Here is a 24,395-nt window from a genome sequence, read left to right as displayed (position 1 = left end):
GCATGCGCAGATCGCGGCCTCGCATGGACTCCAGTTCACGTTGCTGCATTCTGATGTCTCGGGTCCCCCACCTGTTGTACTTAATCACACTTCCCGCACATGCGCTGCAGCTCAACTTCTTAGCGCAAAGGAAATAGCAGCAGCAGCCAATCACATCAATGCAAGCAACTATGATGCTAACATGCCATTTGTTGTCACCACACCCATAGGTGTGCAGGAAGTATACTCCAGTACACAGCCAGCTGCTAGCGGCGTCAGAAACCTCATTTTCAGAATAAAATGCATGAACCGATTAAAAAAATGGGCTCTAATATTCTGTCCCTTTACCTTTTTCACATATAATCCAATAAAGGGCCATTGGAACCCAGGAGTGATGGGAGTGATAAAGGGCCATTGGAACCCAGGAGTGATGGGAGTGATAAAGGGCCATTGGGACACAGGAGTGAGGGGAGTGATAAAGGGCCATTGGAACACAGGAGTGATGGGAGTGATAAAGGACCATTGGAACACAGGAGTGATGGGAGTGATAAAGGGCCATTGGTGCTTTGAACGACACGTCCATTAGAATCATTTTACTTTACCGATAATGCAGGTGATTTTTGTTGCCCACTTTACAGCCTGACCCCCCGACTCCCCAAAGCCGGAGAGACGATCCACGGAAACAAGTTTTTTATTGGTTTTGGTGGAAAAGGAGCGAATCAATGTATTCAGGCGGCGCGGCTCGGAGCGAAGACCGCAATGGTTTGTAAGGTAATGGAGCCGGAATTTTATTGACCTCTCAGCTAAACACAGGGGGGGCAGCTCAGGCATTTCTTCAGGAGAAAGAATTAAACCAGCATTAAACCTTCTTAAAACATGGAGAGATGAACGGGTTCTCCTGCTAATCACTATTTAGTGAATAAAGCCCAGAGCATTTTAGGAGCAGGGATCGGCTTTTCTGGTGTCTTTGCCACAATTTTATCTATGCTTGGAAAAAATGGCCGATGCAGAAATCCTACGGACTCTGCGTAAAGACCCAGAGCCCGTCTAGTCGCCCGTTTCTCCTGCTGTAAAGACTCAAACCTTAATCAGTCGTTGGTCTCGTCTTAGATTCAGGAGCCGTATGTCTATCCCATGCATGTTTAATCCCCTCCCTGTATTACCCTCTACCACCTCTGCTGGGAGGCTGTTCTATTGTACATACTTATACGGTTACATGTCACACACTCCGTTATTCCTAGCCAGCGCTGTCATTGACTTGTTATCCAGCCCCAACCCCCCCCCCCCCCCCCCCGGTGGGTATCATCAGCCTTTATCACTTGTAGCTGAAGATGGGACATTCCTCGCCCCCCCAGCTTGTGAGACGCCGTGAATGGTATTTGGTATTTAACGCCCGGTCGCTCCGATTGCTGCCTTTTCCCAGAAATGATTGTTCTTGCTGTTTTGGAGACGCTCCAGGACGAGCCCTCGGCAGGGCCGCTCTTACTGGAACCTCTGTGTTTATTCTCGGTGAAATTCCACGGCCGCTCTTTAATACCCCGAGGCGCTCGCGTCCAGAGTCTGTATCTGGCACCTCGGGGGGGGGGGGGTATTATCAGATCGGGGGGGGGAATAGCAGCGATGACACACGGCCCCCGTGGAAATCAAGTTTATTTAAAGGAAAAAAATTTTTTTATGGAATTTAAATACAAAGGAAAAATCTATTATAAGAACACAGAGAATAAATCTAGCGGCCTGTAACAGATCCCGCCCCCTATATACAGTCCGTATATCTAAATAATTATATAGCAGTCGCAGAGATGCCCAAGCGCTCCGGTAGAAATGTTTATATCATCTGTTTGACACGCTATTTCTGCTGGTTTCTCGCGCAGGTCGGGGACGATTCATTCGGGAACAATTACATAGAGAACTTCAAAAAGAATAATGTTTCCACAGGTAATTGTGTGACGAGTGACGCGTTGTGAATTTTCTGCTGTCCATCTTGTTCCTGGTTCGCGCTCCTGCACTCTTCACGAGCCAAGCCGGATGCCACCATTCACTTGCCTCCAAGCCAGGGGCATAACAATCATAGTCACATGGGGCCCTGCGACCACTTGTTTACCCCTTTAAAGCCATTAGGTGCAGGTAATACCCGCAGCTAGCGGCATGGAGACTGTAGAGAGTATCTGATCGGATGATCTCTCCCACGCTCCCCTTGCACGCTGTGTCTGACCGATCCAGCGTGCAGGAAGTGACATCACATCCACTTCCTGCATGCTGGATCAGTCTGCACATAGAAGGGAGGAAGCGATACGCACCACTACTGCAGGTAGCGTGCGCAGGGACACAGCAGGGTGTTTGGTGTCACAGATGGCACTGGCAAGCTGTTTGATTCTAAGATAGCACTGATAAGCTTTTTGTTGGCAAACGTGGCACTGGCAAGCTGTTTGGGGCTGGCACTGGGGAGATGTTTGGGGCTGGCACTGGGGAGATGTTTGGGGCTGGCACTGGGGAGATGTTTGGGGCTGGCACTGGGGAGATGTTTGGGGCTGGCACTGGGGAGATGTTTGGGGCTGGCACTGGGGAGATGTTTGGGGCTGGCACTGGGGAGATGTTTGGGGCTGGCACTGGGGAGATGTTTGGGGCTGGCACTGGGGAGATGTTGCTTGTTGCAGATTTTTTAGGACTAGAGCTCCCTTGATGCTTTTACAGCAGCTTGTAGCCCAAATGCTGTCAATATCAAGCCTACTATCCCATACAGCCCAACCAATGAAAAATGCATGTTAAACGACTAGCCAACGGGGTTTAAATTTGCCCCTTGCACCCAGTCCTGCCTATGCTGTACAGCTTTGCCCACGCTCCTCAGTCATGCCCATGCGCAACATTTCTGCTCACACCTGGACATGGAGGTCTGTTTGCTGAGCACCATAGATCGGCATTGTTTGGGAAGTTTTGGTGCTGCCAGCTGCCCTCAGCAGATGTTGTTTTTGCCTCTCCATGGCATACGTCATCTAAGTCTCTTTTTCAGCACAGCTGTTACCTATAAACATATGAAAAGGGAAAGAGAAAACCCATTTCGCTCGGCTCTGTGATGTGGTTGGAGTGGTTTCTAAAGAATCTCTGGAACTCCCTCAAATAAACACCGACTTATTAACGCGGCCTCTGTATTCTGTACCCGGAGTCTCCGTTAAAAAACTTTACTACATAAGTAATATTTTTATCCATTCCCCAGATTTTGTGGGTCAGACCGGAGCGGCAGCCACCGGAGCGGCTTCTATCATTGTGAACAGCGAAGGTAAATAAGGAATACAGCCCGGTACCCTAAGGTTCCAGGTACTCCTCACTCCTTCACACAGACAAGTAGTTCGCCCTAAAATGTGCGTATATATATATATTCACACTACTAAAGGTCTGGGGTCACTCAGCTGCTTTCATGGAAAACAAGGGAATTTCTGGCTGTAACGTAATTACAAAAGGGTTTTCTGACAAGCAATTAGCCTTTTAAACTTAAACTTGGATCAGTGAACACAACGTGCCATTGGAACACAGGAGTGATGGGAGTGATAAAGGGCCACTGGAACACAGGAGTGATGGGAGTGATAAAGGGCCATTGGAACACAGGAGTGATAGGAGTGATAAAGGGCCATTGGAACACAGGAGTGATGGGAGTGATAAAGGGCCACTGGAACACAGGAGTGATGGGAGTGATAAAGGACCATTGGAACACAGGAGTGATAGGAGTGATAAAGGGCCATTGGAACACAGGAGTGATGGGAGTGATAAAGGGCCATTGGAACACAGGAGTGATAAAGGGCCATTGGAACACAGGAGTGATAAAGGGCCATTGGAACCCAGGAGTGATGGGAGTGATAAAGGGCCATTGGGACACAGGAGTGCTGGGAGTGATAAAGGGCCACTGGAACACAGGAGTGATGGGAGTGATAAAGGGCCATTGGAACACAGGAGTGATGGGAGTGATAAAGGGCCATTGGAACACAGGAGTGATGGGAGTGATAAAGGGCCGTTGGAACACAGGAGTGATGGGAGTGATAAAGGGCCTCTGTACACATATTAATCGATTCCATAAAAAATCAGCCGTTTCCAGCTATAATAGTCATTTACGGCATTAACCCCGTCTGCACTGGGTTTCCAATTCATGTTATTTTAATGGACACATTTTTTTCTTCTTCCAAAAACAAGGACGCGTCAAACCTTTGAATGTGCGTGCGTGTCTGCGTGTCTGCGTGTCTGCGTGTGTAGATAGATATTAATGGTCAAAATGTACTTTTCTTTAAAAAAAAAAGAAAAAAGGACATTTCTAATTGACCCCCAACCTTTTTTACCTTTATGTACAGCTGGGCAGCCCTGCTCTGGCGACCCAGTCTAAGCCCTCATACTGACCGAGTCTCCCGTCTCGCAGGTCAGAACGCCATAGTGATCGTCGCTGGTGCCAATTTGCTGCTGGACGCAGAGGATTTGGGAAAAGCTTCAGCTGCTATCAGCGGAGCCAAAGCGATGGTCTGCCAGCTGGAGATCTCGCCTGGGGTGTCACTGCAAGCCCTGAAGATGGCCCGGACCTCCGGAGGTGAGATCATCCCAACCCACCTGACATTTCAGAATCTAGAACCTAAATCTAGAAGGAAGTTTTACTCTACTGAGCAGGTGCTAGATAAGTGGAACAGCCTCCCAGCAGAAGTGGTAGAGGCTAACGACTGATTAAGGTTCTTATCTGTCGTCAAATTCTACTTTTCTGCTAGTTAATGTTAATAGATTGTCTCTTTGGGGATAATTCACACATCGCTGCTCGCAGGCTGTTCTAAAAAGCCCTTTTATGAGCCGCTTTTCTCTCCCACCGTAGAGCGAACACCCAGGTAGCTTTATGCCGGAGTCTGTTTTAACCTCAGGTTCTTGGATAGTAATCTGAGAAGCCTGTATTATAATCTTACTGACAATGCAGCGATATAAAGCCTAGATTTGTCTACCTAGCAGAAAATATTACACATTACACAGTTTTACTACAGAAGAATGCATATTAAACTAGTATGAGTGACCCGGACCCTACGGGAGCGCTTTAATATACATTCTTCCAAAATGAAAAGAATAAAGCGCAAAACATAAGTCTCCTGCACGCAGAATAGCTGCGGGCCGCGGGATGGGAACGCTGCGGGATCCGCTCGTGCTTCTGCAAAAGGGACTATGCAGCTATCAAACGCATTAAAGACGGCTGGAGTGTCCCTTTAAACGAAACAAATTCACAGCAAGTAGTGCTCTACATAAAAAATTATAATAATAAAACAACCAAAATATTAATAATAACAAAATTATAATACCGGTAATAAAATAATAATATTAAAAAAAATAATAATAATAAACAATAATGATAAAATAAAAATAATAATAATAAAATAAAAATAATAATAATAAACAACAATAATAAAAAAAATATATAATAATAATAAATAATAATGATAAAATAAAAATAATAATAAAAAAATAAAAATAATAATAATAAACAACAATAATAAAAAAAATATATAATAAATAATAATGATAAAATAAAAATAATAATAATAACAACAAAAATAATAATAAGAAGAATAACAACAACAATGATAAAAATATTATTATTATTTTTCTTATTTTGTTTTTATTATTATTATAAACAACAAAAATAATAATAATTAATAATAATAATAGTAATAATAATAATAATGTATAATAATAATAATAGTAATAATAATAATAAAAAAATATATAGTTCCAACAATCTAAGCAGAGCTTCATAGGATACATATATTCAAAGGGAATGATGAGGCGTTATGAATGATACGTTAGGTAAAGAGGGCAAAAATGTAAATTAAAAGCAGAAAAAGGGGCTCCAAACGCTTGCTAACAGAAATGGGATTCTTGAAGTAACGCTACGTCCTGAACGATTACCGGACAAGCGGCGGGCAGTAAGCGAGCCCGGATACTCTGGAAGGAGTAAGCAAAACCAGATCGTCTCGGAGGCGCTCGCCAATGGAAACAGATGGGATCAGCAAGCGGCCGTTTAACCAGCCTCTGAAACTCCGCGAACGGTTTGATCCCCTGCCTGACTGCGAGCCGAGCCAGACAGACGCATCCGTAACGTATTAAAAATCAACGACTTGTTTATAGCCAACAAACGGAGGTCGCGTAGGAACCTGATTGCAAGCAGCCGTGCCGAGGAGCAGCGAGCCGCTGGGCTAGTGGGGCTTATTGAGATAATATTCTTTATTTACTATAAATATTAAGAACTGCAGGGAGTTATTAATCCTCTTCACGACCAAAGGGATTTTTATTTTTTACCCTAAAGACTGAAACTTTTTGCCATTCTCACGATATTATATTACCCGAGTTAATTATATATATTTTTTTTCAGGCCAAGCAGGGGTTTCTTAACATTAAAAACAAAATAAGATTTTTATATATAGCACAATATTTCTTAATGCTGAAATGTGAAAATCCCCCCCAAAAAAGATTTGCAGACATTTTGTTTTTTATTCTTTTAACTTTTGGGTTGTTGGGCAGTAAAAGGGGATTTCTAAAGTTTTCTCTGGGCCGCTGTTAGTGATGGAATGAAGGAAAAAAAACGTTTTTGTTGCTTCAGTTAAGACGATATTCAACCCAGCGCCGGCCGTTTCTGATCTGGACCCAGAATTCTACAGCTATTCGGACATCTTCTGCTGCAATGAAAGTGAGGTGAGACGTCTGTGACTCAGTAATAACCCCCAGCGCTGTATACAGTAATATAACCCCCCCAGCACTGTATACAGTAATATAACCCCCCAGCGCTGTATACAGTAATATAACCCCCAGCGCTGTATACAGTAATACCCCCAGCGCTGTATACAGTAATAACCCCCCGCGCTGTATACAGTAATATAACCCCCAGCACTGTATACAGTAATATAACCCCCAGCACTGTATACAGTAATATAGCCCCCAGCCCTGTATACAGTAATATAACCCCCAACGCTGTATACAGTAATACCCCCTAGCACTGTATACAGTATTCATTCGTTAGAGAGTCCTGTTGGGTGATTAAGACTGAGCCATTCTATTGTTCCCCACAGGCAGTATAAGGAGTCGCGGTGTTTAGTAGATCAGGGATCAGATAACAGAGCGAGAATCATACAAACGGCTGATATGCAGCCGCCTGAAAACTTTATATTATGGGGGCAAAAACCACAACTGGGGTAAAAAAGAAAACCGCAATATTTTGAACCCGATACGAGGAATAAAACAGTTGGAGGAAGTTCAGCTTTAAGCCGAATGTGTTTTAACCCTGCGATTACTGTGAACATTCCAGGGAGGATATGATGGGTATTGCTACTCTATATAAATAGGACAGGGGGTGCGGGGTGTCACGTTGTAATAACGATTCACTTCATTCTTTAGGCTGAAATTCTAACGGGGGTCCGGGTTGCCGGGGCTGGCGATGCTGGGGCGGCTGGATCGCTGTTACTGGACAGGGGCTGCCGTCTGGTGATTGTCACGTTGGGGGGAGAAGGCTGCGTGGTCCTGTCTCGGGATGATCGCACCCCAAGGCACCTACCTACTAATAAAGTGACCGCCGTGGACACCACGGTAAGTGTTGTATCCGTTATCATAAATCCGGAACAAGTCAGGTATATCGATAAATAATGTAACATCTTCTGTGGTAACGTTTGTATTTCAAATTGATGTTTTTGACTTAATTTGCAATGCCTAACATAGATATCAACATAGAAACAGAACTTCCCCCACTGTATTGGCCTCTACCACTTCTGCTGGCAGTCTGTTCCACTTATCTACCACTTTCCCAGTTAAAAAGACTTCGACATGTAAGCCTCAAAAACCTAATGAATATTTATATCTCAGAAACGTTGCTTTTTATGTGAGGTTGTGCGTCTGTTTGCTCACCGATCTACTATTTGGCACAATTTCTACAATCTGGAACATCTGGTCCCCAAACCGGTTATCCGTCGGGCTATTCATCTATTATCATTTTGTCCCCGTTGTTTCTGCCCCTGTAAGTTGCCTGCGCTGTCCAGGGGGGAGGTTTCTTGATGCTAAATATCAGATACCCCCATAGTGTGTGTTTGAGGTGAGGGCATGTGCACCACCCGGTGTCTGAGCGGTGCTAAGAGGCGCTCCTGTCAGCCTGCCCTGGTGGCAAGGAGTGGAGGCGTGAGAAAGGCATCAGTCTGGAGATATTTTCTTCGGTTTTTTTTTATTGTTTTGCGTTGAAAATATGTTTTCAGGAATATCGCCCAGTTTTCTTTTTTAAACCAATTACTGTTTTTGCCCCAAAATATAATGTTTTCAGGCAGCTCCATGTAAGCCGTTTGTATGATTCTCGCTCTGATCCCCGATCTACTAAACACCCCGACTCCTTATCACACTGCCTGTGTGGAGCAATAGAATGGCACAGTTTTAATCACCAAACAGGACACTCTGAATGGTAGAAGTCTATAGAGCAACAGACTTCATTAGCATTGCCATAAAGGATCAGCTCAGTGTGGGGTATACAATGCTGCAGTGGTTATTACTGTATGCAGCGCTGGGGGTTATATTACTGTATGCAGCGCTGGGGGTTATATTACTGTATACAGCGCTGGGGGTTATATTACTGTATACAGCGCTGGGGGTTATATTACTGTATACAGCGCTGGGGGTTATGTTACTGTATACAGCGCTGGGGGTTATATTACTGTATACAGCACTGGGGGTTATATTACTGTATACAGCACTGGGAGTTATTACTGTATACAGCGCTGGGGGTTATATTACTGTATACAGCACTGGGGGTTATATTACTGTATACAGCACTGGGGGTTATATTACTGTATACAGCGCTGGGGGTTATATTACTGTATACAGCGCTGGGGCTGGAATGAGTTGTACCATCGGATGTCCCGTTGCAGGTTTCTGACGTGCTTTTGGTGCAGAGGGCAGTGTAGATGGCGACCGTTCGGGGCACTCTGAGATTTGCTCTGTGATGGGTGGGGTAGTTGGGGGTCTGGGTTTTCGGATCTCGCTCTGACTTCTCCTCTGCGTGTCTCTCGTTGTGAAACATCTGTTGGTGTTCTGTGCCTTTAGAGATATGGCTGACTAATAGTGGTTGTAACCGCCAGGTTTATTTTGCAACGCTGGGTTTTATAAAAGCTCCGGATTGCCGCCCCGGGGTGGGATAATCTCTTCTGATTGTGAAATTTATCAATTACCCATTTAGCAAACGTTGGTTAAATTTCCACATCTATTCTCAGGAACACTTTTAGGGTGTAAGACCGAGGATCACTTCCTTACACGTCGTTCCAGTGCTTGAAGCTCATGGCTTAGCGATGCCCCGGTGCCTCCTCGGCCCCCTTCGGGCGTTATTATCTCCTGCACGTCATACCTATAAACATGGACTAGGAAACGAGATCATTCTCTATAGAATCTCCATGTTGCTCTGTATGTTAGAGCTGCCATCTTGCCGCCCCATCACCGTATCTATGGACTCCCCATGTTTGACCTGGAGTCTCCGGGACACGCCTACTTCCTTCCCACTCCCCACCCACAAAAGGCTGTCTAGTGCTAGACCCACCCCATCACAAAGCCTCTACCATAGAAGAGGGGGAGCTCCTTGTAGCCTACCCTAGGAAGTTCTCAATTATGTCCGTCGCCACCTCACCATAACAGATCTGTGATAATAGCTTCACAAAGGACCTGCGCGGCTGGAAACAATCTCTAGCGCCAGAGGCTCATGCGCCGTCCGCTAAAAAACAACGCGGGGAGAGAACAGGAAGCGGCTTCCAACTTCCTGCTTGTTCAGCCAATAGGATTCTGATGCCGTCTGTACTTAAGGGGTTGTGAGAATTTGCATGAAGTATGCTGTCTGGTAGTATACATCATGGCTGCAAGATATAAATGTGAATATCTTACACGATGGAGTGCTGGAGTCCTATATGGAGTCAGCGCCCCTTTAAACATATAGGAGGTATTGTGTAATACCTCAGTGCATTGCTGATCTCTTACATCATCCCCGACAGACCGCTGGCAGCCATTACTCAGGACCTCTATCTGCTTTCGTACAATTCCCTTAAATCAGCCGAACGCCGCCTTGTGCTTCGGTTTCTTGGAATGTATGAAGAATTCTTCATGAAGATACAACGTTCCAAGGACAGGTTGTACGCCATCCCACGGACAGACGTCCGGCCCGTCCTGTGACGCAGCCGACCGGAACGGCTTTAAGTCATATCGGTGACTTCGCTGCGTCACCCCATCCCCCCACAGTCTGTTCTTGTGTGAATTCTGCCCCTTTGGGTGGCATCGTAGCCTGTGTGGCAGATCAGCGGGCTCTTGGTGCCAGCAAGTCCCACTCACTGATACGTGGATAAAACACTTAAAGGAACGTCAGTCCATCAGACGTTGGAGTCTTTAGTCAAAATTGATGCCAACATAAAAAAAAAGATGTAAAGGCGCATCGGGTCAGCGGTATTGATGCTGGGGAGAAGCAGACGAAGAAAGAAGACAGAAGAAGAGGCAAGAGAAGACGAGGAGCTGCGGGAAAGGAGACGGGGCACGGAAGTGGTCAATGGAGTAGGTAGGGAGACAGTGAGCGAGAGGGAACTTGGGACCTCTTTGCCCCCTGATGATTATTCTGCGCTGCCACCCAATGCTAGTTGACTTCTCGTGCCGAACCTGCCCCCTGCCGAGCCGCGTATGTGCGCTAAAAAGACGTCAGGTTTTTTCGTACCCAATAATTACCCCCAAACCCCCCCCCCGACCTGCCGCAAAAAAGAGCTAAAAATAGGGCCTGTCTTCCTAACTGCTCGTTTTACAGGAATGATCGGTAACGGCAGCTCACCCGCGGCACGCAAGCGACAGCGCCTGGTTAATGAGCCCCCAAAGTGGGTATTTACTGCAGTAATTGCCGTGCGTGGGTTGGCGGATTCTTTTAAATTGCAGATCTCCGGGCAAAAGAAAACCTAAAAGCTAAAAGTGTCCTAGCGGCTTCTGTACGGAAAAAGCAGCAGAAAGCCCAAATGTGGACGTCTTTAGAAGCGGATTGTTTGCAGGGCGGGGATTTAAAAGGCTTTTTTTTTGTGTATTTTAATGTGATTTTATAACGCGATTGTACTTCGGTGCGTGGAACGCATGGTTCTTAGAACACGGCGACTTCCCGGAGACATTTAAAGGTCAATAAAATAAATAGAAAGGTCGAAAAAGCGGCTTCCCTGAGAATTTGCGTGATTTAGAACACGCGGTGCGGTGCACACGGCAGTAATACCAGCACCGAGACACGCTACGTAACCCTGAGCAAATAATCCCTTATTAATAATAATAATAATCACCACATTATCTATTATTTATATAGCGCCAACAATATCCACAGCGCTGCTTACACTCCCTACGTTCAAAGGGACTGACGGAACCAGAACCGGCTGACTAAGGCGAAAGGCTCAGAAGCTTACAATCTAGAGGGATGGGAGAAAGTGTAAATTCTTAGTAAACAAACATTATTAACCCCCTCGTTACCCTCTAGATTGCCTTTAAGATTTACCTGCACACTGTGGGATTATAACCCCCCCCCCGGGACTCTGCATATCTGTCATCGCTGCGCCGGATATGATGTCATATCCCGTGCATTGCTTTTATGGCTGCGGAATTACTTATTCAGATGGCCGGTCCCAGGAGAGCCGACCTATCAATGCAAATGAGGCTAGGCCATCGGGGCGTGGCTTTGCATGGGGGCAGGGCATGCCTAGGGCCACACAGAGCCAGTCCTCATGGCCTTTTGGGTCCCAACGATTGAAGAGCATGGGATCTCCCCAACTGACCTACCTTTTGTCCCGGAGGTCTCTTTATTAGTGTCATAGAGGTACAGGGCCCTGTGGAGCCCCATACCCTGGATATGGAATGTTTAGGTTCCGTTTAACCTGTACAGCGTGCTAGCAAAGCGGAGGTCACACCTCGTCGCCCGTGTCACATTCCTCGTCGCCCGTGTCACATTCCTCGTCGCCCGTGTCACATTCCTCGTCGCCCGTGTCACATTCCTCGTCGCCCGTGTCACATTCCTCGTCGCCCGTGTCACATTCCTCGTCGCCCGTGTCACATTCCTCGTCGCCCGTGTCACATTCCTCGTCGCCCGTGTCCTGCGCCTCGTCGCCCGTGTCCTGCGCCTCGTCACCCGTGTCCTGCGCCTCGTCACCCGTGTCACGCGTGATCTGTTATTACCGTTTGTTTCATTCCAGCCCCGGATCATCCAGTTTGAGCACGGAAACCTTTAGTGAGAACCGGACAGTCTGATATTCTGGAGAGCGCTTAGTGTTTCTTTCTCCCCGCTTGCTGCATGCAAACAGGTTTATTTACTAACATACTGGATGGGGTCACATCTGCTTAGGCATAGGGGGCTCTTACAGCACTGACCGCGGGACCGATCGCAACTTCAACGACCACTCATTTCAAAGCGGTTTGTCATGCATAGCAGCCAGCAGTCTCGAGTGGGACAGTCCAGCGACAATATCATTTATTGGGACTGCTGGCACTGTTTGAGGTGTCGATACTGGAAAGCTGGTAGACATGATGCTTCTGAATGTCCTGCAGAGAATTAAAAACACTCAGGGGAGAATGTGCTGGGGGCCGTCAGGGGCCGAAGGCACCTTTTATAAATATTAAATAACAGGTAGAATATTTGGTATTTTGTAGGGCTTTATGCATAGCTCTCGACAGTCCTGAATAAGCTAGGACAGTCCTGGCTGTTGGTCTGCTTATTGGGAATTACTCTGGGAATTGGGAATTATAATTTATTTCATCTGGATTTTATTTGGGTTTTTTTTGGGGGGGGGGTCTCTTTCTTGCGGTTTAACCGTCCCGGCTTCGGGGGCCGAGTCACGCGTGTTTCTGTGCATCAGCAAAAAACACGGGATTGCGGTTTTAACACATTTTATCAAATTCCTCCTCCTCCTAATAATGCAATTTCGGCTGATTGCGCAACATGTACATCAGCGGCTTTGTGTGATAGGCGTTTCTCGCCGGCGAGGATGCAGATGGCAGCAAACTGACCAAGTGTTATAACCCCAGTTGCAGTAAATCTTTTGTTTGCCGCTTTAACCCCTTCCCCGCCCCACAACATTTTAGCCCTTCTGTGAGAGCACAACTCCTATAATTCTCAGCCTGCCAACCGTTCAAAAATGTCTAGGGTTTCCGCAACCCTATCATTTTTATAGTTATAATAATTCAGATTACAGGATACGCCTGTAAATGGAGACGCTGCATGTCCGCCCGCGGCGTTCTATTCGCGGAACCTTGAGCTAGAATAACAGAAGCGCATGTGGCAGCGTGTGACTCAGAGTTATAGGAGAGGGGAGTTTGTTTATTGTTAATAAAGTTGTAAGAAATGGAGAAGTGGGGGCACACACCCCTAGGCCTAGGATCAGAGCGACAGAAGATCCGTGCCAGTGGAGCTTCATGCGGTTTCAAATATGGTGCCTGTTGGCCTAGGGCCGGCCCTGAAAATGCTTATAGGCCAACAGCCATTTTTTTTTTATGAACGAGTTAGACGGTTTCACACAATATACAGGATAGGATCCATAACGTACAAATATCATTTTCCCAGTTGGGTGGGGTGCAGGGGGCGCATAACGGGGGGTAACTAACCTCCAATCAGATCCTGCCTCCACAAGCAGTCACTCACTAATGGTGCCTCATTCCATGGAAGGTGGGCTGGCGTTCCGTCCGAACATGACGGGACCCTCAGTCCTCCCCTACACTACGTGGAACCTCTGACTTTCCTCCCACATCACATCCAAACCACCCGTTTCCATCTTTAGATGTGCTCTCAGGACCTCTGAGGTCACCTTCGACTAAATACCGTCTTCACTTGGACCAATACGGTTATTTCCATTGTGTCTTCATAAGGAACAGAGCTTGGGACTTCCTCCCCCTTGATACGCGTCATGCTCTGAGCACATGGACAACGGCCACCCATAAACCCACCTTTCGAAGGCAGTTTGTGTACAGGACCTGGGTTAAGGTCCACCTGCCCCATCCACACATGGAGAAACCAGAAGCCTCAGGTCTAGGTTCGCCCCATATTTATAAGGGAACCTTCTCATTTATGCTCTGAGCTGCTCTCCCGTAGTGTGGGCCGGTAGAACCTGGAACACTCAGACTTCTGGATGTTCCGATGGTTAGAACTTTGGTTGTCCTGATATTCAACTTCAAGGCTTTGCAGCCGCCCACTACATTGACTCTTTCTGGAGGAGCTTTGAGGTCTTCTGCTTGATCGGCCAACAGGAGACAACTGGCCGCTTATCTGATATCGTTAATAATTCCTCCGTGAAAACCAAACGTTAGGTCTTAGTTGCTGCCGTTGACTCGGTTACGATTTCCTCCGAAGGAAGCTGAATAACGCCCAAGGTCAACTCAGAAGAAACTCACCAACGTCCGAGGATGAGAGGAACCATGGTGAGTTCGGCCATCATCTTGAGTTGAGTTGGGTTTATTTAGTCTATCGAGTATTCTAAAGGGTTTATTCACTAAACACTGAATTGGCAGCTATCACCTTATGGTCAATGCATTTTCCAGAGCCAGCCCCGTCCTTCTTACACTGGAAACCCACCTGGGCCGGTCCTATAATGCATAGTTCATGGGGTGGCAAAAATGTCTCCACTTTACCAAGTGATACTATGTTTGGAAGGTTACTCCAGTTTAAATCCTTGTCCCGAGCATTCCTCTTCCAACCACAGCCATGCTCTTGGCAGGGGAGATATGATGCGATGGCTCCAGGCGTGGAGGCAGGTGGGTCGCAGAGTCTTTCCGCGCTTAATCTTAATTTAACAATTCTCAGCCCCATGAGATCATCTATTTGTTAAGCGTTTAGGGGAATTTCCTGGATATGCCGGTTCGCTGAACAGTGATAAAGACTAAATGTTCCCGGCGGTATGAGGAGCTCCGTGGGGGTCTTAGTCAGGGGTTGGTCTCCTGTATATCTCCTAAATATTCTGCAAACAAAGCTGCCAGAAGTCCTGAGAATCAGGACTATCTCAAGATTGAACCTAAGCCCAGTTCCAAGGACTGTCCAGGCAAATTTGTGACTGTTGGCACCTACCAAGGTTTTTTTCAACCTTGGCAACTGCATCTTCGTTTTCCACGTCCATCCTTCAGTTCGGTAAAACGCTCCCCATGACACACAAAGAGGGGAAGTCTCCATGAATTAAAGTTGGTGGCGGGATGGAGACCCCCCGGGGAGGTCTTACAGACGCGTCGGGATCGGGACGGAGGAATTTATGGAGATTCCTCTAAAACAAGAAAACCGACTTGGTCTGGGACGAGCGATGCGATGCCACGCTGTGCAGTCACTGTGAAGCCCTGGACCACCCATCTCGTAGTTACGTGCAAGTAACGGGGGGTCCCGCAGAATGATGTCACCGCGGTTATATTATCGCCGCGGCGGGGATTGTAGAAGCCGTTGTATCCGCACTGAGCACAAGTTAACCCTTCTCTTGCCATGAAGGCATCGGACACATAGTTTGTGTTTTTTTGAGGGGGGATGCTTTTGTTTCAGGGGCTAGGGTGTGGCTCTACCCATACGTTTTACGTGCCTTTGTGCCCTATTGCGGGGCATTTGTGCGACTGATTGGGGCATTTAGAAGAATAATGTGTTTTATTAACATTTTTAAACCCAGTTTCTGCTGTTTCTATACACATTATCGGGGCTTTTAGGGCCGTAGAACCCTGCGATCCCCTCATACCCAGCAAACATTCTGACCTCCTAGAAAAGAGGGGCATCAGGGGAGGGGAGAGGGGCATCAGGGGAGGAGAGAGGGGCATCAGGGGAGAAGAGAGGGGCATCAGGGGAGAAGAGAGAGGGGCATCAGGGGAGAAGAGAGGGGCATTGGGGAGGAAAGGGGGGCAGCAGGGGTCATGAGTTTAATTTACCAGCTAGAAATGGTTAATAAGCTTCTGTATCGGCCAACATAGCTACCTTTGTATTGTCGAGGAACAGAACCCGTCCCAGCGATGAGTAACATGCAGTGTGTGGGAATTGGGTGAATTTGTGGTTTTCAGGCATTTTTGCTGGATGCCGTGCGAGACAGGCTCTAACCTCCGAGACAGGCACTCACCTACCTCCGGGACAGGCACTCACCTCCAAAACAGGCACTCACCTCCGAGACAGGCACTCACTCACCTCCGAGACAGGCACTCGCCTCGGGGACAGGCACTCATCTCCAAAACAGGCACTCACCTCCGAGACAGGCTGACAGGCTCTAACCTCCGAGACAGGCACTCACCTCGGGGTCTGCAGCTGCCTCGGGGAATGAGACGAGTCTGACCCACAGTCCCAAGCACTTCGACAATAAATAGACGCAGGGGCTCCGTGATGTCAGAAAACTATAACGGAACAACGCTACGGAATCTGTCAGCGCTATATAAAAAAAATAAGGGATATTCAATTCTGCCTCCCAGCAGAAGTGGTAGAGTGTAATACAGTGAGGGGATTTAAACATACATGGGATAGACACAGGCCCGGACTGGGACAAAAAATAGGCCCGGGCATTTAAGACTGAGCAGCCGATTTTTATTTATTTATTTATTGTTAAAGCCCGATGGCCAGTCCGGGCCTGGATAGACATATTAAGGTTTGAGTCTTTACAGCAGGAGAAACGGGCGACTAGACGGGGGCCGGATGGGGCCGGCAGATTCTGTGTTTCTCTGTTATTTCGGATATTAGAATTCTGTGCTTTGCAGGGTATTCGTTGCTCTGTTTGATGCGTTTTTCGGGGTAGACTGGATCTCTTGGTTACCGTTTTAAAGCGAGGCTTATTTACCATTTTATATAGCGCCATCAGATTTTGTAGCGCTGTACAATACCAAGCTAGTAGTATATAACATAACAATCTGACGTACAGAAACAACAGGCGAGGAGGGCCTTGGCCAAAGAGCTTACAATCTTTAAAGTACCATAAGGCCAGATGGCAGGTTACGGGCCGGGTCTCGTATGTATGAATGTATATTTTATTTATGTGTTAACGGCCCCACTCATATCGCACAGCGCTGCGGAATTTGTTGGCGCTTAATAATAATAACGATGATAATAATAACGATAATGCTAATAATAACGTTAATAATAATAATAACGATAATTATAATGCTAACAATAATAATACTAACGTTAATAATAATAACAATAATATTAATAATAATGATAATAATAACGCTAATAATAATAATCCTTGAGGGCCGGTTATAACTCGAAGGTCCGAATACATGTTACATTATATATTCTATCCAAAACTCTAAACTAGACGTTATGTAACATGCGTTCTAATGAAGAGCGTTTTATAATGTATCGGAATTACGGATGGCAGCGGAATTACAAATCATTCGCGATAAATCTGTAACGATTGGTCAGTTCTTTCCATGTGATGGAGATCACGTTATACTCCGGGGCAGGGGGGCTTTTTTGTTAATGAGTGTCGTTATGTATCTCAGTATTTGGGTGGCATTACCCAACGAAATAGCCACCGCTGAGCCGGCTGTCCATGGCAGAGCTGATGAAGGTATTTGCCCCGTAGGCTTGCATTAGCCGGAGACTCGGGGGCTTGTGACTTGTATACAGTAGTGACCGAGTGAACCTGACTGATAAATAGTGGGACCCCCCCTTTAAATATTGGGTCCTGGAAAAATGGCCGGTGTGGAATTGTTTAAAATTTTTCTGTAGCCTGTTAGTAAATGTGAGGTTGTTATTATTATTATTATTTTTATTAATAAATAACATTATTATTAGTATTATTTTATTATTATTGCTGTTATTATTAGTATTATTTTTATTGTTATTACTTCATGGCCACGCTCAGGGTTTCTGAATTAATTATCTGAATTTTATCTCTGGCCGGGTTGTATTTATGGGATTTGCTGTCCTCGGCCACCCCCTGAAGCTACCTTGAGAAGGGTCTCTTCCTAGAGACCCCCTTGCTAAGGTTCGTGACATGTCTTATCCTGGGGAGAGACGCGGCGGAGGCCATGCCAGCTAGATACAGACCTCCCCAACATGCCCATTGAGTAGTAGGATAGATCAGTCGCCCAGCGGGGTGATCTCTCTCTGTTAACGCAGCACAGCCTCTGGAACTGCTGCCACCGGCCAAAATATACCATTACTCTGTACCAAGGTCAGAGCCAGCAGCCGGACCCCCAGTCAGCTAAGTGAACCCCCTCTTTCACGAGCTTTGGGCAAACCTGCTGGAATCCCAAGACCAGGGTCTGGGCAGGAGAGGTTCAGGTATCAACCCGGGGCAGGTGAAGTTCTAGCCGAGGTCGAGAGTACCAGACAACCCAGTAGCCTTCATGCGAAGGGTCCAATTAACTCTTTCTGTGCCCTTGGACCCCTAGTAAGTTTATCCTGCTCAAGAAAAGAACTGGATCTGTTTCCCGGGTTTAACTCTTCGAATTCCTGAAGGGTGAGTAAGCAGCGTTTCTCACCCCCATACTGATTGCGCATGATTGAGTCAGCATTCAGACAGCGGCCATGGCTCGTGGACATGTGCCAAACGGGCCGATCATCGCTTGTTTCCCCCGTATGTGCGTTTATTTCTTGCATAAGAGCCTCTCGCAGCTGCACAGAACAGATGCCAGCACTTAGTAGACGTGCCCCCTCCGCCTGTTTATTAGAGAGGTAAAGTTCATGGTATATCAGGCAGGGTTACAAAATATTTTTGGGGGCCAAACGGTATGAAATTGAACCCAGGAGTGATGGGAGTGATAAAGGGCCATTGGAACACAGGAGTGATGGGAGTGATAAAGGGTCAATCGAACACAGGAGTGATGGGAGTGATAAAGGGCCATTGGAACACAGGAGTGATGGGAGTGATAAAGGGTCATTGGAACACAGGAGTGATGGGAGTGATAAAGGGCCATTGGAACACAGGAGTGATGGGAGTGATAAAGGGCCATTCGAACACAGGAGTGATGGGAGTGATAAAGGGCCATTGGAACACAGGAGTGATGGGAGTGATAAAGGGCCTCTGAGATTCCAGCCATTTACAACTACAATAGTAATTTACAGCATTAACCCCGTCTGCGCTGGGTTTCTGATCCATTTCATGTTATTTTAATGGACAAAATGTGCTTTTCATTCAAAAAGAAGGACGTTTCTAAGTGACCCCAAACTTTTGAACAGTAGTGAATATAAATATATATATATTAGTGAGTTTCCACATGCACACAGATGTTCTGAGCAGTGGCGGATCTACCGGGGTCGCAGGGGTCGCGACTGCGACCGGGCCCCGGCGGCAGGGGGGCCCAAGCCAAGGGGCCGCCCGAAATCTTTTTTAAGTTTTTTTTTTTTTTTTTTTTAAATAAGGCAGGGGCGCCCAACATGCGGCCCGCGGGCCAAATGCGGCCCGCGAGACCTCGAGGTGCGGCCCGCGTAAGATCGGCAGCCAGGGCAACCGATCTTACACGAGCCGCACCTCAAGCCCTGCTACTTACTTGTGGGAGGGTCTTCTGGACAGCACAGAGGAAGCGGAGTTCACGTGCCTTCCTACTTCCTCTGTGCTTTAGCAGAGAAGGCAGAGGGAGGCCGCGCCCCCTGCTGAAGTCTGTGAGCGGCATCGAGGGAGCTGCAGTGCAGGTAAGGGGGTGGGGAGGGTGTTTGAATGAGTGTGTGTGATTGAGGGAATGAATCTGTGAATTAATGATTATATGAATAAATGAGTGTGTGTGTGTGTGATAGCATGGATGTGTAAGTGCTGGAACCTAGGCATGATGGGACTGTGATTGCTGTTAGCAATCACACTCCTATCATGCCAAGTCAGCCAGTACATGCTGAAACCTGGCTAGCTGCCCCCCTTGTGTATTGATGCTGCCAGCAGTATGGGGTCTGCACATCACTTACAGCCATCCTGTACCAGCGTGTATTGACTGACTTGGCATGATAGGAGTGTGATTGCTAACAGCAATCAGAGTCCCATCATGCCTAGGTTCCAGCATTTACTGGATGGATGTGTAAGTGCTGGAACCTAGGCATGATGGGACTGTGATTGCTGTTAGCAATCACACTCCTATCATGCCAAGTCAGCCAGTACATGCTGAAACCTGGCTAGCTGCCCCCCTTGTGTATTGATGCTGCCAGCAGTATGGGGTCTGCACATCACTTACAGCCATCCTGTACCAGCGTGTATTGACTGACTTGGCATGATAGGAGTGTGATTGCTAACAGCAATCAGAGTCCCATCATGCCTAGGTTCCAGCATTTACTGGATGGATGTGTAAGTGCTGGAACCTAGGCATGATGGGACTGTGACTACTGTTAGCAATCACACTCCTATCTTGCCAAGTCAGCCAGTACATGCTGAAACCTAGCTAGCTGCCCCCCTTGTGTATTGATGCTGCCAGCAGTATGGGGTCTGCACATCACTTACAGCCACCCTGTACCAGCATGTACTGGCTGACTTGGCATGATAGGAGTGTGATTGCTAACAGCAATCACAGCGAGCACAGTCCCATCATGCCTAGGTACCAGGATTTACTGGTTGCCTAGGCTAACAGCAATCACACTCCTATCATGCCAAGTCATATTGCTAATTTTGTCCAGTTGTGTGTTACCTACTTTTATTAAACATGTGAGTTTTTATTATTATTTTTAAAGGTGGGGGTCATTTTCGGTTTTGGCTAAGTGAACCCTGAATGTTTTGGTCCAGAATTTTCATTTTAGTTCATCCCTAGAATAAATCTAGGGAATCCTGAATTTGTAGTCGCAAAACTTTCAAGGCCCAGAAATCAGTGAGAGGAAGAGTAAAGGTTTTGTGTCATTTTACTTTATTTTAATCTGCATATTTTATTAAAGGCCATATTTTTTGTCACAGTGAAAAATGAGTGCGGCCCGCGCACGGATACAATTCTGATGAAGTGGCCCACTGCAGAAACAACGTGGACACCCCTGGATTATGCCCTTTGTACATGCGCCCCTTTTTCTTTGATTTTTTTACAGATATGATTCAATATGTAAATTGAATTTGTTGAAAAAAAAATTGTTGGGTAAAAATCATGTTTTTTTGGGGGGCGTGAGGGGGTGGGGGGGCCTTAACAGATTCTCGCACCCGGGCCCTGAGGCATCTAGTTACGCCCCTGGTTCTGAGCCATTTCAATTCACATCAGGGATCAAACATGGGGAGGGGGACCCCTCAATCCATCCTACTGGGGGCATTCCATGTTACCGCAGTGGGCACACGTGTCACGGTGCGAGGATGTGAACGCGTCACAGCGATCGGCGGGGTCCTAGTTCGGAACGTTCACCTAGCGAGACAGTTTTACGTGTAGTAGATGAACACGAAGTGACTGCCGACCAGCATGCGCCGCTGGGATTGCCGTGACGTCTGTGCGAAAGCCCCCCGGGGTTACCGTGGCTGAGTTTGCGATATTCGCAAATATCCTGCCGGGGTCGCCGGGCGGTATCCGTCTCGTCTCGCCGTATTGTTTTCCCCGCAGATATTAAGAAAGCGCCTGCGCAGCCTAATGGTAAATCCGTGTTCATGATTTCATGAGCTGGAGGACTTTCTTCTCCCTCTCTGACCGCAAGTCAAATAACGATTGGGAAAGGAATCTCTGGCATATCTGTCCTCTTTGATCTTTCCTTTAAATGGTATTTGGTTATAAAGATACAAAGTATGTACAAAGAGCTCATTGTGTGTGATGTGGTCATGGCGTTGGAATGCAGGGGTTAATAACAGCCATGACTCCTTAGTGAATCATCCATGAATCAAGTCGGGAAATGGGAACAGATCCCCAGATATTGGCCCAGGGGGAACTCACCACCTGCGGAATTCCGATACCCTCCCTTATCATTGTTAAGCAGACGGAGCCGGGGCAGATTGTGGCACAAGACCTGACCTCTCAGGAGAGCCACATGGGTGGCGTAGACTAGACAGTCTACTAGAGGGTTAACCGAAAGGTACTCGCTGTCCTACCTGATGTTTTATATGTTTGGTGTTAGATTTATGGGGGTATTCATTTCAAAAGGTGAATGAATCGTCACCCCGGCAGGATATTCTGCCCACCCAGGGATAAAACGATCGGGGTATTAGTGCCTCAGACTAGGAAAGCCTGCTGTTTGAGTCGGAGCACATTTTTTTCATGTTAAGCAATCATGTTTGCAGGGGTCACAACTGCAACCAGGCCCACCACTCTCGGGTCCCACGGGGGACCCCTGCTACCACTTGTTCGCCCCCTTTAAAGCCGCTAGGTGCGCGTAATAGCCACAGTTATTGGTATGGATAGTGCAGGCTGTTTGGGGCAAAGATGGCACAGGCAGGCTGTTTGGGGCAAAGATGGTGCAGAGAAGCAGTTTACTCAGATGGCTACAACTCTCATCACCCTCACCATCATTCTGGCTAAGGGTGATGGGGAATCGTAAAGCACAAAAGGCCATCTGTCTTTTGTTATATTTAAAAAAAATCTATATTAGAAAACTTTAAATACTAAAAGGTGTTTTTTTTAAAAATGATTATTTAAAGTTCTTTGGGAATCGTGTCTGAACCATAATAATTTCTATAAAGCTTAAAGGTGCTGTTCCACCAATGCTGCATTAGAAACAACCCAAGTGGGGGTCTGCCTCATTCGCATTTTCACTGGGAGACACTGGTTACCATAGAAATTGAAAAATCTTTTTAAAACTTTGTGGGGTTTTTTTTTTTTTTTTTGGTTAAACCTTCAAAAGAAAGCATAAAATCTCAGATCTGCAAAGGTTTATTTGCTTAGCGCACTAGACGGTGCAATGAATGTTTTGCACCAGTGGGACTGCAGCTTTAACGTATCGGACTAAAATATACAGCAATCAAGATGAACGTTCCATGTTCCGGGGTATAAATAGCAGTAATGTCCCTGTGCGTGTGGCGAGGATCCACTGACCGGTGATGGCTGGTAACGCGGCCAAGAGGAAGCATCTCACAACAAAAAGGAGCAAGGGGCATCTGACTGCGGGGGGGGGGGGGGGGTGAGGGGTTTCCGTCCGCGGAAAAAATGTGCTTGAAAAGTGGAAAAAAAATCCATGAATAAATAACTTTTAGAGTCTAGACATAAAAAAGGACAATAGGCAGGAGTTTTCACACCCAGCGCCAGGACTGTGTATAAGAGTTTGGTTGCTCTGCTTGGCTCGTTAACCGTCGCGGCCCCGCTGGGTCCCGGGGTTCCTGTTCACATTATTTTTGCCCCGATTTTCCTGCTCAAGGAACAGAGATGCGGAAAAAACTTAAAACAGTCCTAACAATGAAACCAAGAGCAGAGATCTGGAACAATAAGGAAATCTAGATAGCTGCGCATGATCGCCAAGGGCACCGGGTGGTGCCGTATTTCAGCTGCCGGGTAATGAGCTTCCCTTTAAACTTTATCTGTTAGCTATAAAAGCCATAAAACCCATGAACATGCCTGGAAATGTTCCCCTCTTCTGGGGGGGTGTGGCTTTGTTGAAGGAATGGGGCTGGTCCCAGTTAGACGGAGGCGGCAGTAGGCATGAAGTAGGCGGAAAATGGGCGGGACCAAATGCGGCTTAGCTGCCAAGAGATTGACAAAGCTGACCCAGAGTCCCTGGGAAGCAGCGATCCCCCCTTAGACTCCAGATGTCTCAGAGGTGGGGAGAAGTAGTGTTTAGCTGCACCCACCGCCCGACAGAATATTTCTCCGAGTCCAGTTTGATTGATAACAGGGGCAGATGCATGGCTGGCCCTACATAAAACAATATGCAAAGCTGTCTCTTCTGTACTTAATTGTGGCAAACAATAATAATGCCCCTGGCAACGTGCAGCATTAACCCCTTATGGCTTTATTCCGCTTTTTATGCAGAGTCTTGGGCAGTTGTTGTGCTTTGTGGGGGGGGGCACGCTTCATATTGTAAATTTGGGTTATTAAGCATTTTTTATCATCTTCGGATACTGTCTCTAAGTATTTAGCGCGGCGTTTTGCCTCCTTCCAGGTAATAGCCCCCGGCGGACTGTTATCGGCAGAGACGTTATATTCTGATTCTCTTTGGTTTTTAGGGTGCCGGAGACAGTTTCGTCGGCTCCCTGGCTTTCTACGTCGCACGTTATCCTCACTTGAGTGTAGAAGAAATGGTGAGAAGATCAAACTCCATTGCGTCGGAGAGCGTCCAGGCTGCAGGGACTCAGACGTCCTATCCGTACCGGAGAGACCTTCCCCAGGATCTGTTCCGATGAAGAATCAGCTCCCTAATTACTGTACGTTACGCAAATAAACCTTCGCAGATCAGTCCCGTTATCCTCTAATCTAAAGGTTTTATCGCATAAAAACAACACGGGCACATCGAAGTAATGTTTAATTTTGTTTATAAAACAGCCTGTCAGGGCCTGCCTTTGTATCATGTGACAATGAGTTAAAAAAGAACCCTCGAGTAACAGCTAAAGGCTTAAGGAGTTATTGGAACCGGTTAACATCCCTGA

General features: G+C 46.8%; 1 protein-coding gene across 1 annotated transcript; it reads left to right on the top strand.

Moving 5' to 3' along the window:
• Positions 1 to 671: 671 nt before the first annotated feature.
• LOC149281685 (ribokinase-like) lies at positions 672 to 24,152 on the top strand. The gene is made up of 7 exons (XM_089499110.1): positions 672 to 750; positions 1,851 to 1,914; positions 3,191 to 3,253; positions 4,379 to 4,543; positions 6,587 to 6,678; positions 7,378 to 7,566; positions 23,976 to 24,152. The coding sequence occupies exons 1-7, from the start codon at positions 739 to 741 to the stop codon at positions 24,150 to 24,152; spliced, it is 762 nt and encodes a 253-aa protein (XP_089355236.1). The 5' UTR covers positions 672 to 738.
• Positions 24,153 to 24,395: the final 243 nt, after the last annotated feature.

This window comes from Sceloporus occidentalis, unplaced genomic scaffold (genome assembly GCF_023333645.1).
Source record: "Sceloporus occidentalis isolate IW3139 unplaced genomic scaffold, rSceOcc1.0.p SCAF_129, whole genome shotgun sequence".
NCBI classification, from domain to species: Eukaryota; Metazoa; Chordata; class Lepidosauria; order Squamata; family Phrynosomatidae; genus Sceloporus; species Sceloporus occidentalis.
This window is presented reverse-complemented; position numbering and strand designations above follow the sequence as displayed.